General features: G+C 40.9%; 1 protein-coding gene across 2 annotated transcripts in view; it reads left to right on the plus strand.

Annotated features, from left to right (window-relative positions):
* The window catches only part of LOC121930358 (sodium- and chloride-dependent GABA transporter 1-like), a 75,602-nt gene that overhangs the window by 34,742 nt on the left and 24,982 nt on the right, over positions 1-15,878 (plus strand). Inside the window, exons 5-8 of one of the 2 annotated variants that reach the window (XM_042466574.1) lie at positions 2,441-2,550; positions 4,147-4,279; positions 6,803-6,937; positions 8,293-8,396. In XM_042466574.1, coding sequence (XP_042322508.1) covers positions 2,441-2,550; positions 4,147-4,279; positions 6,803-6,937; positions 8,293-8,396 — 482 coding nt within the window. The remainder of the gene's footprint in view (positions 1-2,440; positions 2,551-4,146; positions 4,280-6,802; positions 6,938-8,292; positions 8,397-15,878) is intronic. The other variant, XM_042466575.1, reaches the window with a different exon arrangement.

The raw sequence follows: 15,878 nt of genomic DNA on the forward strand, positions 1-15,878 counted from the left end.
TGTTTCCAGCTATTTTCTTTTAGCTGGATGTAATGTGCCAGGTATTAGCAGGGACCTCCAGGGATCCTTGGGATGTCATTGCAGATAGCATTCTCATAGCTCATCCAGCAACAGCAAATAGCAAAATAGCTGATTCACCTGCTCTGTCTTTGGCAACATAGAAATGGCTGTGTTGGGTGGCTGTGCTGCTTACAAAGTGGAGTTTCAGGGGGATTTTGGTCATTGCTTGATCAGAACAGAATTCTCACCTCCACAGTAACCAAAACTATGCATTGTGATAATTTAAGACAGACTTACACCATTGTAATTCACTAATTTGTTGGGGAGAAGATCCACAAAGGCACCCTCTCTACAAGGAACTATGCCCATGGATATCAAAAGCCACTATACAAATCCTAATTATAGTTTCTGAACTATTTAGGAACAGAGGCTTAGAGGAAGCTGTTTTATACTGAGTAAAGCCCTTGGCTCATTTGGTCATTCTGTCACTTCTGACAGAAGGAGCTTTCCAGAATTTCTGGCTGGATTCATACCTAGCCCTACCTGGAGATTCCTGATGTTCACTTCTGGTGGTCTCCTATTCAAGTACTAATGAAGCTCAACTCTGTCTTCCTTCTAAAATCAAGCAAGATTGCTGTGTACAATGAGACGTATTTACATGACTGTCATCTAAAGCAAGATGGAATGTCCCAGAGCTTGGAAAAGTGGGAGAGGGGGTTATTAGCACTTTTTCAACAGAAGGTTCTTGAAGTTACAGTCAAAAAAGTAACTTTCTTCAAACTCTGGCTGGTCCTCTGATCCCCCTTCCCATAAAACAACCATTTGCAAATCAAATCTTAAGCAAATGATTGGTAAGGAGGTGCTGTGTAAGCCTTTCATCTCTACCTGTACTTCTGCTCAGTATTCTCTCCTCAGCATACTTTCTCCTTTGCAAAAGATTTGTAATTTTTCCCAAACAAGGTGAAAAGTTATAGACCCCCAAGGGCCATCCAGTACAACCCCCTGCCATGCAGGAAGACACAATCAAAGCATTCCCAACAGATAGCCATCCAGTCTCTATTTAAAAACCTCCAAAGAAGGAGACTCCACCACACTCCAAGACAGTGTTTTCCACTGTTGAACAGCTTGTACCATCAGAAAGTTCTTCCTAGTTCGGAGTTATCCCAAGATTCTGTCCTAGGGCCATAACTCTTCAACATTTTTTATCAATGACTTGGATAGTGGGGTAGAGGGAATCCATATCAAGTTCGCAAATGACAAAAAATTGGGAGGGATAGTTAACAAATTATTATTATTATTATTATTAAACATTATTTACAAAGTACTATAAATTTGCACAGCACTGTACATTGTGAGTATACAAAATAGATTAAAAATCTGCCTAAGGTACGCAATCTTAATAAACAACAATAATAAAATTAAAACATAACAGAAGATAGGGACAGAATTCAAAACAACCTAGATAAACTAGATAAATGGGCAGAAATTAATCAAATAAAATGCAATAGAGACAAATACAAAATTTGTATTTGGGTACAAAAACAAATGTATAGGTATAGGATGGGGGACACATGCCTCAGCAGCACTGCTTGCAAAAAGATCTTGGGATTAATGTTGACCATGACCCAGCAATGCGATGCTGAAGCAAAGAAAGGCAAATGGGCTATTAGCCTGCATTAAGAAAAGCATAGTTTCCTAGTTGAGGGAAGTAATAATCCCTCTATATTCTTCACTAGTTTGGCCTCCTCTGGGGTACTGTGTTCAGGTCTGGGGGACTCTTTTTAAGAAGTATATAGACAAATTCATGCTGGTTCAGCGAAGAGGAAAGAGGATGATAAGAGATATGAAGAAGAAAACATATGAGGAAAGGCTGAAGGAGAAGGACATGTTCAGCTTGGTGAAGAGAAGATTGAAGGGTGACGTGACTGCATTTTTAAAATATTTCAAGGGCTGTCAGAAGGAGGAGGGTAAAGGCCTGTTCTCTAGTGTCCCAGAGGGTAGAACCAGGTCTAATAGTTTTAAGTTACAGGAGGGTAGGTTTTGTTTGAACTTTAGAAAGAACTTTTTAACAGTAAGAGCAGTTTGGCGAAAGAACCAATTGGCTAGAGAGGTGATGGGGTCTCCTTCTCTGGATGTCTTCAAAAAGAGGCTGCAAAGCTACTTACTCAGCTACCTACTGTACCTGGAGATCCTGCACTGAGCAGGGGGTTGGACTATGTGGTTCATGAGGAGACTTGCAGATCTATGATGCTATGAGGATGCATGCATAGAACTGCTCTACAAAATAGTAGTTTGTTTGAACATGACCCTCAGAACTGCAGATGTGCGAGTCCCTGATACAGAGTGGTCAGTGCTGTGGTAATGACAGAGTCCCTGTATCACTAACAACTACCTGAGAAGTTCAAGGTGAACTTTACTGTCAATGCCTTTTCTTCCCTAGAACCTGCCTTGGCAGAATTGTGGAAATGCCTGGAATACAGACAGATGCTTCTCTAACTATTCCTTGAATGACACCACCAACCTGACCAGCGCTGTGACCGAGTTCTGGGAGTACGTCTTCAGCCTAAGTCAGGTTTTGCCATGATCGGGGTCATCTCATCAGTACAGGAGCTGGGCGGGAAGGGAAGGGAAGGGAAGGGAAGGGAGGAAGGCAGGCAGGCAGGCAGGCAGAGAGGGTGTAGTGGCAGGATCTTCCCCTTTACCTTCTGTAAAGGGGAAGATCCTGCCACTACACCTGTAATCACAGTATTTGAGACAGGAGAACTAGAAAAGGATCCAAATTCTGAAACTAAGAATTATGTCTAGGTGCTATGGAGTACATAGTGTCAGTGTCTGGGGAATGTATTTTCTTCTTTCCTCCAGCCTGGTTTTTGAACAGAGCTAATGTCATTAGTTAATCCCAGTGCAGTGTCACTTTTGCAGTCCACTTTTATAGTGCTGTGTTCCTGCTTCAAAATCCATGGCTGCATCTTATGGACTCCTGGGGCTTGTATTTTGGTGGGCTTTAGAGCCTTCTGTCTGTGACTCCCTAAATTGCAAATCCCAGGGTTCCATTGAATGGAGCCATGGCAGTTAAGTGGATTCATAGCACTATATTTTTGACATGTGAAAGGGCCCCAAAGCTCCCCTACCAGGATTTGATACCCTGGGACAAAGTTCAGAAAGATTTCATTTTCAGATTCCAAACCCAAGAATCTCACACCCAGCATGGCCAGCCTCTCTGGTCCAAAACTCACTCCAGAAATAATCCAGTTTGACACTGCTTTAACTGGCCTGCGTCAATGCTAGTGAATCCTGGGAAGTGTAGTTTTGTGAGACATTTAGCCTTCTCTGTTGGAGAGCTCTGGTGCCATAATAATCTACAATCCCCAGGATTCTGTAACACTGAGCCAGGGCAGTTAAAGCAGTCTCAAACTGGATTATTTCTGCAGTGTGTTTTTGGAGCAGAGAGGCTGGCCATGCTGGCTGGGAGATTATTGGGTTTGGAATCTGAAAATGAAATATGCCTCTTTCTCTTCTGTTCTCTTGTTTATAAGAGAGCTTTCCTGGTACCTATGGCCACTCTCCCTTATTTGGCTGAGTTGCACTTTTAGATCATTGCATTCTTTGGGTGATGTATAGTCCATTAAAGATGTAAAGGTAGGGAGAGGGAGGAGGGGGAAAAATAAAAAACAGCACATGATAAAACCATGATAAAATCAATAGCAAAGAAAAAACAGCAGTTAAAATTGAGATAACGTCACAGCCTTGTTTCTTGTCACTGCCTGAGTTCAGCTGGAAAAGATCTGGTGACATCCAGAATTTTCCCCATCCCCTTCTTTGAATTTATTTTGAATCTATGCATAAGAATCAGCTTATGTAAAATATATGCAAATCTGTATCCTTCTCGCCATATTTTGGGGGGTCTGTTTTGGCCATGTGTTAGGACCACTCGGACCACTTATTGGACATATCTGTGAAGCACCTTGGGCCCCTTCTGGGAGAAAGGTAGCGTGGAAATGAAATGAAATAAATATATCCTCGTCTTATTTTTCTTCCTTTTCATACTTCTTGGCAACCTCCTATTGAATAACCAATAATCTCCTGCTGAATAATGTAGCCTGGGTGGTTCTCAATTGATATGATTTCTTGCTCCTTCTCTTGCAGGAGAAACATGCACCAAATTTCTGGAGGCCTAGGGGAGCCAGGAAATATTCGTTGGCCATTGGCTGGCACACTCGCATTAGCCTGGGTCCTGGTCTATTTTTCCATTTGGAAAGGAGTCGAGTGGACTGGAAAGGTACTTTATGTTACTTTCATGTAACATTTGTGTATTTTTCTGTCTGTTGAAATTCATCTAGAACTGAGATCCTATAAGCAGAGTTTCAACACTGCAAAGCAACATTTGATGTGGTGTAATACCTGATTTTTGATGCCTTTTCCAGCTTTCACAATAAGAACAAAAATCATCACATTTCACCCTCTAAAATGAACATAATGATGATTTTTAATCAATGGTGACTTCTGAACCTGTTAAGGTCTTCATGGCACAAGTTTTAAAACTGGCAAGAGATTGTTGTTGTTGTTGTTGTTGTTGTTGTGACACTGTTCAGCACCAACCCTTATGGCTTGGTTTAATGCTTCATTGGTGACTTTCAACAGATCTTAATGAATTTTGAAAACCTTGAAATTGTGGAAATTTTGAGATTTTGAAAATATAAATAATAAAAAAATAAAAATTTATTCATATTGCCTCGCCTCTCCCTACGGATCGAGGCGGAGTTACAACCTGATAAAAACATGCAGTGCAATCATAAAATCCAACAGTTCCAATAAATACATCCAGTTTCAATAAATACATCAGTGGTTATATACAAAGAGTCTTCTTCGAAGGGAATGTCCTAATCAAGCTCAGGAGGGTAGGCCCGCCGGAAGAGCTCCGTCTTCACTGCCTTCTTAAAGGCGTCTAAGGTAGTGATAACACTGATCTCTTCTGGCAGGCTGTTCCACAGTTTAGGGGCAGCGGCAGTAAAAGTTCTTTGGGAAGTCGTGTGCAATCTGGTAGATTGTATTTCCAGTAGATTTTCCCCAGATATTCTGAGAGTGCGGGGCAGATTGTGTCAGGAGAGGCGTTCCTGCAAGTAACTCGGGCCCAAGCCATATAGGGCTTTAAAGGTAATAACCAATACCTTACATTGTGCCCGGAAGCTGATTTGCAGCAAATGGAGTGATTTTAAAACAGGAGTTATATGGTCAAATCTGGAAGTACCAGTGACCAAAATGTCAGATTGGGGGAGAAATCTTAAAATATAAAACTAAACATTTAAATTTGTAAAACATAATTTGCTCTTTCAAGTTGAAGTCTGCCTGTTGGGATTAAAAGATCATGAATACATTTTTTTGTAAATTTATTTGAAAATCTGCCTTCTAATACGATAAAATACAAACTGCTGCTATATGTCTGCTGCCGGATACTGCTAAATACTGCTAACCTGCATACCAGACATTAGCAAATATTGATTGCTGCTGTATACCACCTTTTAGAGTTTTCACATATTGGTTGGCATCCTCATAGTGGTATACACACGTCAGCTTCCCTTATGTCTGTGCATGTCCTTTTGGGGGTATTGCTGAGGCTAGGCATGCCCTTCCTTTCTCCACAGTGCCCAAAGCTCCCCGCCCCCCCACTTACCATGCAACTTATGAAGCCCCTCTCTCCTGGCATGCCTCATGGGGAGCAGGAAAATGGAGAAACATGTAGCTATGTCCTATAGCAAGATGCAAAATTATTATTACAGTGCTGAGATCTCCAAACAACCCTAGTGGATGACAGTGTTGGTGTAATCATTTTGCGTCTAGATATAGGAACACAGACGTTTCTCTGATCCTTTCTGCTCTTCACAAGGGATGGCTGTAAGGGGAGCTTCAAAGGCTGTATGATAAAGTCCAGGGGGAAACAGTATGAAGCTCAGCCTAGTATTAGGTCCACATGAAGAACTACTAAGCTACATTGAACCATACAGGAGTGCAGCCACTAATTGCTGTATATTAAATACTGACTGCTACTGTATATCAAATATTACCAATGCTGACCAGCTAGTGAATGTCAGTTGTCATGTATTGTCAAATACTATCTAATACTGAGGGCTTCTCTATGATAGGAGGAAAATAACCATCCTGTATAGGCTAGCAAATGCCAGAGATGTTCAAATGAGAAGAAATTGTACATCATTTACCAGATAACTGTAAAAAAAAGTTACCGTAGATGTTGCTACTTACTAGAAAATATTCAGTTGTAAGATGCTGAAAATAAAAATAGTGGGCTCTTAGTATTTGCTGGGGTTTGGTTCCAGGACCTCCCATGGATACCAACATCTGTGGATACTCAAGTCCCATTAAATACAGTGGTGTGATAAAATGGTGCCCCTTATATAAACAGCAAAATCAAAAATGCCTTTTGGAATTTATATATATATATTTGACTAATTTCAAACCGTAGGAGGTTAATTCCCTAGATAAGGGATCCATGAATATAGAGAAATGACTGTATTAATCAAATATTCACATACTAACTGAATGTGTAAAAAGTAATAATCAAAATTGTTTATAAAGAATTACATAAATGTATTTATGTAAGTTGAATGTGTTTTATACAGATATGGATTTAATAAAAATAATTTTAAAAATCTTTATAAAGAAGAATTCTGAAAGACTTTTTGGTGGCAAACCCATTCCACTAAACAATTTCCTAGATCTGGCTGCCTCATTCAGTCTCTGTTTGTCTCTGCCTCTGTTTCTCTCCCTCTTTCTTTCTCTCCTCTAGGTTGTGTACTTCTCAGCTACTTACCCTTACTTCATGCTGTTTATTCTCTTCTTTCGTGGAGTCACCTTGCCAGGAGCCAAGGAAGGAATCCTCTTTTACATCACACCAGATTTCAGCAAACTCTCCCAGTCTGAGGTTTATATTTCTGTCTGATCCCTGTGGAACTAATTACTGCTATACACAACAACTGCCAATTGTCTCAGCATGTTCTTGCAACCCTTGATGAAAAATGAAATGGAATTATTTAAATCAGTGTTTCCAGAATAATAGTTTCTAAATGTCCTGTTGTGATCTTGGCACTGAACTGGCTGGCTTGGAAGAGTTGGGTTTTTTGGACCACAACTCAGAGAATCCACAAACAATTCAGTGTCCATGCTGGCTTGGAATTCTGGGAGTTGTCATCCAAAAAGTAACTTTCCCAGCACTGGATTCTGCCATGTGGAACTGCCTTGCAGCTTCTAATAGCCATTAACTATCCCAAAGAGCCAGAATGGAATCCCAGGAGAGTCAGATTTGTCCCCAGGAGCTGACCTATCTCATCCCTTTCTTGAAGGTATATCAGCATACCTTCCAATTGTCTCAATTTCACAGTCCTAATTAATCTTCTTTCATCCTAATTTTTCACATGCCCCAGAGTCTCTCTTCTCATGCCACCTTTGTCTCTGGCTTACTTCCATTGCTGCAAATGGAGTTTAAAGGGCAACTCATGGGAGAGGAGAGGCTGGGGCAGAAACTTTCCCTTCTCTGAAAGCTAAGGCAAAAGCAAACTGGTGCAGCCTCTCCTAGCTTATGTATACTTCTTCATTAATATCTTTTGTTATCTTGACCACATTCTGATGTTGCTTGTCTACACTTGTCCTGGTTTTCCTCTGTGAAGTGTTGGAGAGTATGCTGAGGTAAATTACTCCTGGGGAAACCTCTGGGGATCCAGGGACCATTTCATGACCTGTGGGATCTGCTGTGCCACCTCACCTCCACCCCAGCCCCCCCCCCAATAAATGTAAAAGTATCCAGAAGTTCACTTGTGATTTTATAAAAATATTTGGGGGCTTCTGGGGAAATTTTGCAAAAACAAGGGGCAGAGGGCATTGAGGTATGTTGTAAGACAAATCACAGTTCCTGGAATACCCTGTTCTCTTTTCTTTTATTGCTTGGAATGGAGTAGGAACAAACATTTGGTTCCAGATCTTTTGGTTGAGTGGGGTTGGTGAGTCAGGAAGGGCCTCAGGGCTTCAGAAAAGGCCCTGCAGGAGGCATGTGGTCTGTGGGCCACAAGATTCTCACCCCAGAACAAGAGGAATATTTAGAGGCTGTTTTATTGCACCAGGAAGGAAAATGTGGTGGAGGTGGATCAGATTGTGGCATCCTGCAATTATACAATGATCAGCATCTAAACTGTATCATGGGGCAATCTATAAGCATAGGAATGCCTCTGAGATAGTAGATGATGTCCAGCCTATTGAATTTTAAGTCGTTTTCTTCCTTTGCAGGTTTGGATGGATGCAGCCACACAGATCTTTTTCTCCTATGGCTTAGGGCTGGGGTCTCTGATTGCCCTAGGAAGCTATAACAATTTTCATAACAATGTCTACAGGTCTGTTGGGTTTAACTGTTGGCTATGCTGTCTGGGGATGATAGGAGTTGTAGTCCCAAAAATCAAGAGGGCACTAGATTGGAGAAGGGTAGTTTAGAGGAAGAATGGATTTTTAAAAAAAAGAGGAAAAGAGGCTTCTGTTTTTTAAAAAAATGGAGTTCAAAACATTTCTAAACAGTTTTCTGTTATGTTGGGATGGAGTTCATTGATTCTTATGTTTGTCACTGGGTTGAGTTTATTTTCAAATATTGATCCAGGACATGTGTTTTTAAGGATGAAATCTCCTCATGTGCTCCATGTAGCCTAACCATACAACCATACAACCATATAACCATCCTGACAGTAAGAGCTGTTCGACAGTGGAACACACTCCCTTGGAGTGTAGTGGAGTCTCCTTCGTTGGAGGTCTTTAAGCAGAGGCTAGATGGCCGTCTGCTGGGAATGCTTTGATTTGGATTTCCTGCATGGCAGGGGGCTGGACTGGATGGCCCTTGCGGTCTCTTCCAACTCTATGGTTCTATGATTCTAAAATAATGCAGAAAGTCAAATATAGGAATAGCAGTAGAGGCATTCTTCTAAGCAGATAACCATTCATAAAAAAAAGAAGGGGAATTTCAAGTCACTTTCTCTTCTTGATGCTCAGTTAGTGGCACACAACTTACCTAAGGCAGGTGGTACTTGTTGTTTTGTGATTTCAAACCATTTCCAAGCTATGGTGACTTAAAGGCTAACCTATCATGGGGGTTTCTTGGTAAGATTTGTTGAGAAGAGGTTTTCCATTGCCTTCCCCTGAGGCTGTGAGCATGTGACTTGCCCAAAGTCATTGGGAAGATTATCACACAGGGGATGGACCTTCATTGTCCCATCCCTGTCCTGTTCTTCCTGTGCAATCATGGGAAGAACTTTCATACGACGTCATGCGGATTCGGACATTATCCTGTCCAGAAAGCGCAATTGACCATGATCACATGAAAGACTTTCAAATGACATCGAGCAGATCCGGTCATAGTCCCATCATTGAAGTGGTATTGCCCGGCATTTTGCATTAACAGGAGTTTGCATTAATGCAATGCCTCTTCAATGGCAGGACAATAATGCTGCGATCTGAAAGCCTTTCATGGGATAACAGTCAAAGATGGGATAAAGATGGGAGAGCGATCCTTCCTTATCCTATCTCATGTGATAATTTCCCCAGTGAGTTTCATGGCCAAGTTGGAAATCAAACCCCGGTCTCCAGAGTCATAGTCCAACACTCAACTACTCAACTACTATGTCATGCAGTTGGTAGACTAGACTACAAAAATTGCCCATCAAAGTAAGTGATTTTAAATGATGGTTATTATTGTTGTCCTCCTCCTCCTTCTCCATCTTCATCCAGCATTTTTGCCTCATTCACAAAGGCTTACTAACCATTCCCTTATAACATTGTAGCTTTTCTTCTGCTGTTGAAGTTCCCTAAATTCTTTCCCTAGAATCATTTTAGTGTCCTATACCTGCATAGAGCAGCAATTTGGACATTCAAGGCTGTGCCTAAACTTCTGCTGCCACCAAGTGTGAAGATTTCCACAAATCTCACAGTTACCACCAAGAGTGAGCGCTATCCCTTGTCCGCTCTTATACCATCAATGTAAGGACCTTCTCCAGCCCTACTGCTGTAGCCACCAACTGTGGAGACCTCCTATATGCCCTCAAGTTACTTGAGTAAGATATTATGCAATTTATATATCTGCAGCAGATACTGCCCCATTAATTCACTGCTGCCACCATAGACACCATGTCTGAAAACATGCTTTCCTGAAGACCAAAAAAATATAAATACAAAAACAATACTTTATTAGCAGCAGCTGAACATAACAAAATAGCTTGATTATTTAATGCATTTAGAACACAGCTCACATTCTCTCACATCCTCCACTCCTAGCTAATTCACACTCTAAAGATCACTCATTAATTCCTAAACCTGACTGTTTTAACCCCAATCCTCACATCACTCCTTTCTTCTTTCTAACTCGTCTCACTAGTACATTGTTATAGCGCTATTATTCCACTCCTGTAACCTCCTGTAGAATTCTGGGGTTTGTAGTTTAGTGAGGCCTAAGAGCTCTCTGGCTGAGTATTCTAGACATGCCTCCCTAAACTGAAAATCCCAGGATTCTATAGGAGGCAGCCGTAACAGTTTAAGTAGAATAATAGAGAACCAGCATGGTGTAGTAGCATTGGACTATGACTCTGGAGACCAGGGTTCAAATCCCAGCTCAGCCATGGAAACCCATAGTGTGACCTTGAGCAAGTCTCACTTTCTCAGCCTCAGGGGAATGTAATGTCAAATCTTCTCTGAAGAAACATGCCAAAAAAAACCCAACAACATAGTAGCTTTGCCTTAGGGTTACCATAAGTTGGAAATGACTTGAAAGCACACAACGACAGCAAACATTGTAGTGTGATATTGTCATGAATCAACTGTCATCCCAACTCATTCACCAACCTTATTAAAATCTCCTCAAATTACCACTCACTCTCAACCTTGCATTCTCTCACCCCTCCCAACTGCTCCTTTCCTTAGATGCAGAACGTACCTAAACCCATTCCCTTAATGTATAATGCATTAGACAACATTTTACACTAAAAGCCCATGATATCTAAGGAACATCTGTACTCATTTCAATGTTGTAGAAATGGAGATGTGCATGTGAATGCAAATGCAAATGTTTGGGCATGTATGGCTGCACATATTTATCCACTTGTGCATTCAGTGTGCAGTATTGCATTCAACTCAAGGGCTGCATAACACACTCAGTGCATAACTGCACATGTGGAGATTTATGCTACACAACTCCAATGTAGGCTCTTGGCTTTTAGATTTTTTTTCTTGGTTCACTCTTTGTACTGTGAAGTCTTTCTCAGGGCCACTGAGCATCAGATGTTCCTTCAGAAGTCGGTTTTCACTGCCCTCTTGTTTCAGAGTTATCCCTTGAGAGGTTTGAAGAGGTTTTAAACATTCACAGGGAAAACCTCTTAAATTCTTTCTTGCTCTCAGTCCATTAACTAGAAACCAAGGCCTTACTTATCAACCACAAGCTGTATTTAAGATGCTCCATCTAACCATGGAGAAACAATGTGTGGTGGCAACTTAGCTCTTGCATGAACTTTGAATCTGACTTTTATTTTTCTTCTTGCTTCTCTATCTCACTTTTTCTTTTCTCTGTAAGCTCGTTATATTCTTTTGTTCCCTACTTTCACTGACATCATAGCTGATCTCAAAGTGTGTAGCTGACCAAGAACAAGATTCATTTTTACTGTATTTTTAGCAACCAGTCCTTATACAAATTCAACATGCTCAGATTGAACATCCCACATGCCAAAGCTACTCTCCAGTCCTAAGGACTGGAGTGCAGCTTTGGTGCAGCTTCTGGCCTCTTAGGGTGTATGCGTCATTGAAACAGCATACATCCAAAGTGACCCGAAGCAGCTTTATTTTGGCCTGTCTGTACCGGCCCTATGTTGTTGTTTTTTTCACTTTACAAAAGCTCAGCACCAAACCTCTGCTGATATCAGTGCCACAAAAACCCACTAGGCAGGACCATCATTCTCCCTACTTGTCTACATTTAGGCAATCAGATGCTTAACAAGGCAAAAGCCTGCTGAAATAAAATGGTCTTGACCAAATGGCCAAAAACAGCCAAAGAAGGAGTGAACTATGCTGTTCCATAAACTGTTCCATAATGATGGTGCCGCCACTGAGTAGGCCCCATCTTGTCATCATCAGATATATCTCCACTGGGGGTACAAGAAGGTGGGACAGGGGAAAGAGCTTCTGTGCCTTATCTTAAGATCTGGGCAAGTTTGTACTCAAAGAGGTAATACCCAAGACTTTAAATTGCCATCACTTGGAACTGTGTTAAGAAGCAAATACCAACCATTTCAGATGCTGCATGATACGAATTAACTTGATTTCATGGCCCCATACCCACTAGCTTCCCTGCTCCTGCATTCTGGATCAACTGCAGCTTCAAAGTCTCTTCGAAGATAGACTCGCATAGGTAGAAGCACTATAGTAATATGTCTTGATCATTGATTATAAGGGAATACTATATAATGCTTCCTTTCCTTTCTCAGAGAAACCATGAGAGAAAAGGGACAGTCCCAATGAGCACATGTTTATGACAATTTCCATATGAGGCAAGACTAAGACAGAGCTTTGAGAAGTTACTTTTGGGGAATAAAACTTTCAGAATGTCCCAACCAGGCATGGTCAATGGTAATGTTGGCTGGGGGATTCTGAGAGTATTGGTACACACACACACACACACACACACACACACATCTCTTTTCCAAACTGAGGGTTCAAGCTTTTAGCTTAGGGAAAAAAGGCAACTTGAGCAGGACATGCTAAAATGTATAACACTTCAAATGATACTGGACTAGAAAGTGGATCTAGACATTTCTTTTCTCTCTCTTGTCTCATAATACTAGAACTTGAGATAATCCATTGACGCTAATTGGTACCGGATTCAAGACAGATAAAAGATATTACTTCTGTACACCAATTAGGAATTAGCTGCCACAAGTGGTGGTTGATGCCATTTAAAGAAAGATTAGACAGATCCATTGAAAATAGGCCTAATGTCTAGGGAAGCTGAAAGGCCTTCTTCAATCAGCACGTATATGTGAGGAAACCCGATTCACATTTCTTGGACAAATGAATGGGTAGGATGCAGTTATCTAATATTTTTTGGCCTTTTCTGAATTTCACAATATGATTCTCATCTCAACAAATGTGTATTTGAGGTTAAAATGTGTGCAAAAATGTATATTTTAGTGTGATGATAGATAGATAGATAGATAGATAGATAGATAGATAGACTCCCGGGAACCTTCTTCCTCCACAAGCAAGATCATCACTTCTTAACCGCTTCAACACGGAGTTGAAAACACATCCTGTTCAGAGAACCTTCCCAGGCATTGCATACTTGTCGCTTACTATCTGATGTTCTTTGTCTGTTAACGATCCATTTCCTGTATGCTATGTATCTGTATATTATCCTACTTGTGAGTATGTATTTCTCCCGGATAATGATTACCTTCCATTTTGAAGTCCCCGCCCTCCCTCCAGTCCATCTGCCTTGGTCCATGGCCTTCGTCCTCGCGGTAGGGGAACTGCCTGACCTCTTACCCTTTCCCTCCACCACTCCCTTCTCGTCTGTTTCAAGTCTTTTTAGATTGTAAGCCCGAGGGCAGGGAACCGTCTAACTAAAAAGATTGCATGTACAGCACTGTGTAAATTTACAGCGCTTCATAAATAAAGGTTAATAATAATAATAAATAGATAGATAGATGAAAATAATGTGTTCAAAAATAATTGAGTTTCTATGTACTGTAGTTTTAAAAATATTTGCAGAGTAGTGCAGGAACAGGACTAAATAGAGTTTTGAATGAATGAGCAAAATGGAAACAGAATAGAATTAGACTGATCCATCCAGTAAGAGCTGTTTGACAGTGGAATATGTTGCCTCGGAGTGTGGAGTCTGTGGAGTCTCCTTCTTTGGAGGTATTTGGATGGCCATCTGTGAGGAGTGCTTGACTGTGTATCCCTGCATGGTGATGGGGGGGGGGGGATTCTGTGATCCAAGTATAAGTGAAATCCTGATGTTCAGAACAAAACAACATGTGCTGGAGAGAAATAACAAAGGAATGTTATCCCAAGGAGCTCTGGTGGATCAGGCCAAAGATTTATTCTGTTCAGCATCTCCTTTTCAAAAGTGGCCAGCCTCTTCTATGGGCCTCCCAAAAGTACCTGGCTGACCACTTTTCATGAGTAAAGACTAAACTAAACAAAACTTCTTCTGATTTATTGCAGGGATGTTTTATTTACAGTATTTATTTATTATTTTTCTGCCTCTGGAGGCTCCAGAACCAAAGTACCATAAAACAGATAGAATACAGATTAAAAATCACTTTGAAAAGCCAAATTTGAGAAGCTGACATTCTTCAAAACAGGTTAAAAATAATTCCAAAAGCTAATGTTAAAACCAATTTTCAAAGATTAAAGGCCATGCAGAATAAGAGTTTTGTCCACCTGCCTGGTGCTCCCCTGGGCTGCCTTTTGGTTCCAGATTTTGGCTTTAAAATCCCAGGGTCTAGGATGGTACTAACCTGGCCCCTACTAACACCTCTCCCACTACTGCAGCTGCTGCTTCAGGTGGGTCTACTCTGGCTTTCAAGAGCAATCATGATGGATGTTCTGCAGTGCTTCCAATGCTGGTCTTTGTTAGCTAAAAAACCTAATGCATTTTAGCCTGGTGCTACTTTTACTCTTGTAGAGTCCCCATAAGGCTATATGCCGGGGGGGGGGGCAAATACAGTCCTGAGGAAGGCCTTAAGCATATCCATAGGTTGAAATTACTCAAAGTTTTTAGCAAATAAAGACTATCTTCCAGCATCTTGAGACATGTGTCCCCCTTTCTCTTGTGGATTTCATTGGATGCTCCCCAGTTTTTGCCGTTTTTGAACTTCAGTCATCTCTGTCATCCCTGCATGAGTGCCCAAACATATGTGCCTGTGCACACGGAAACACACTGATGTGTCCACTGCATCTTCTGTGCTGTGGAAGGAGAAAGAGGTGAAGAAGAAGGTGCTTTAGTTTTCTAGTTCAGCTTGCACACTTCTGAAAGAGAGAATGAGGTAGGAGCAAGACAGCAAAACCAAACTGAAGGGATCTACCAAAGAAAATATTTATGTATGTAAAATATATCCAAATAAAATGTAACCCACCTCCAATTACCAAAACACACAACTGTGAAGAAATAAGGGATAAATTACACCCTCAAATAGAAAAGCCAGTAAAATTTCTAAAAGGGTATAAATACCCCACTGAAAAATGAGCAGTAGTAAAGAACGAATAAAATGTCCAAACTCAAGGTCAGAAAATTCAGACCCTGGAACAAAAAAGCCAGTAAAGGTCTCTGAAAGGGTAACAATACTAAGAATTATATAAATGTAAAATAAATAAAAACATAAAATGATATAAAACACTAGAGGCCAGACGCGTTTCGACAACTGTTGTCTTCCTCAGTGGCCTGCAATTATTTAAAATATAATATATCTAATAAACACAATGGTTCTGCGCTCAACTCAGCTTCTGTTACCCTTTTAGACACCTTTACTGGCCTTTTTGTTCCAGGGTCTGAATTTTCTGACCTTGAGTTTAGACATTTTATTCGTTCTTTTCTACTGCTCAGTCAATCAGTCAGTTAATCAAAATATATTCTTAGTTTTTTGTGGGGTTTTTGGGTTACGTGCCCATGTTCTAGAAGAATTTATTCTTGATGTTTTGCCTGTATCTGTGGCTGCCATCTTCACTCTACTCATTTCCATGCCACCATCCTCTGAAGATGCCAGTCACAGATGCAGGTGAAATGTCAGGAATACATTCTTCCAGAACACAGCCACATAACCCACAAAAACTATGGATGGCAGCTGTGA

The sequence above is a fragment of the Sceloporus undulatus genome, chromosome 5 (assembly GCF_019175285.1).
Source record: "Sceloporus undulatus isolate JIND9_A2432 ecotype Alabama chromosome 5, SceUnd_v1.1, whole genome shotgun sequence".
Classification (NCBI taxonomy): Eukaryota; Metazoa; Chordata; class Lepidosauria; order Squamata; family Phrynosomatidae; genus Sceloporus; species Sceloporus undulatus.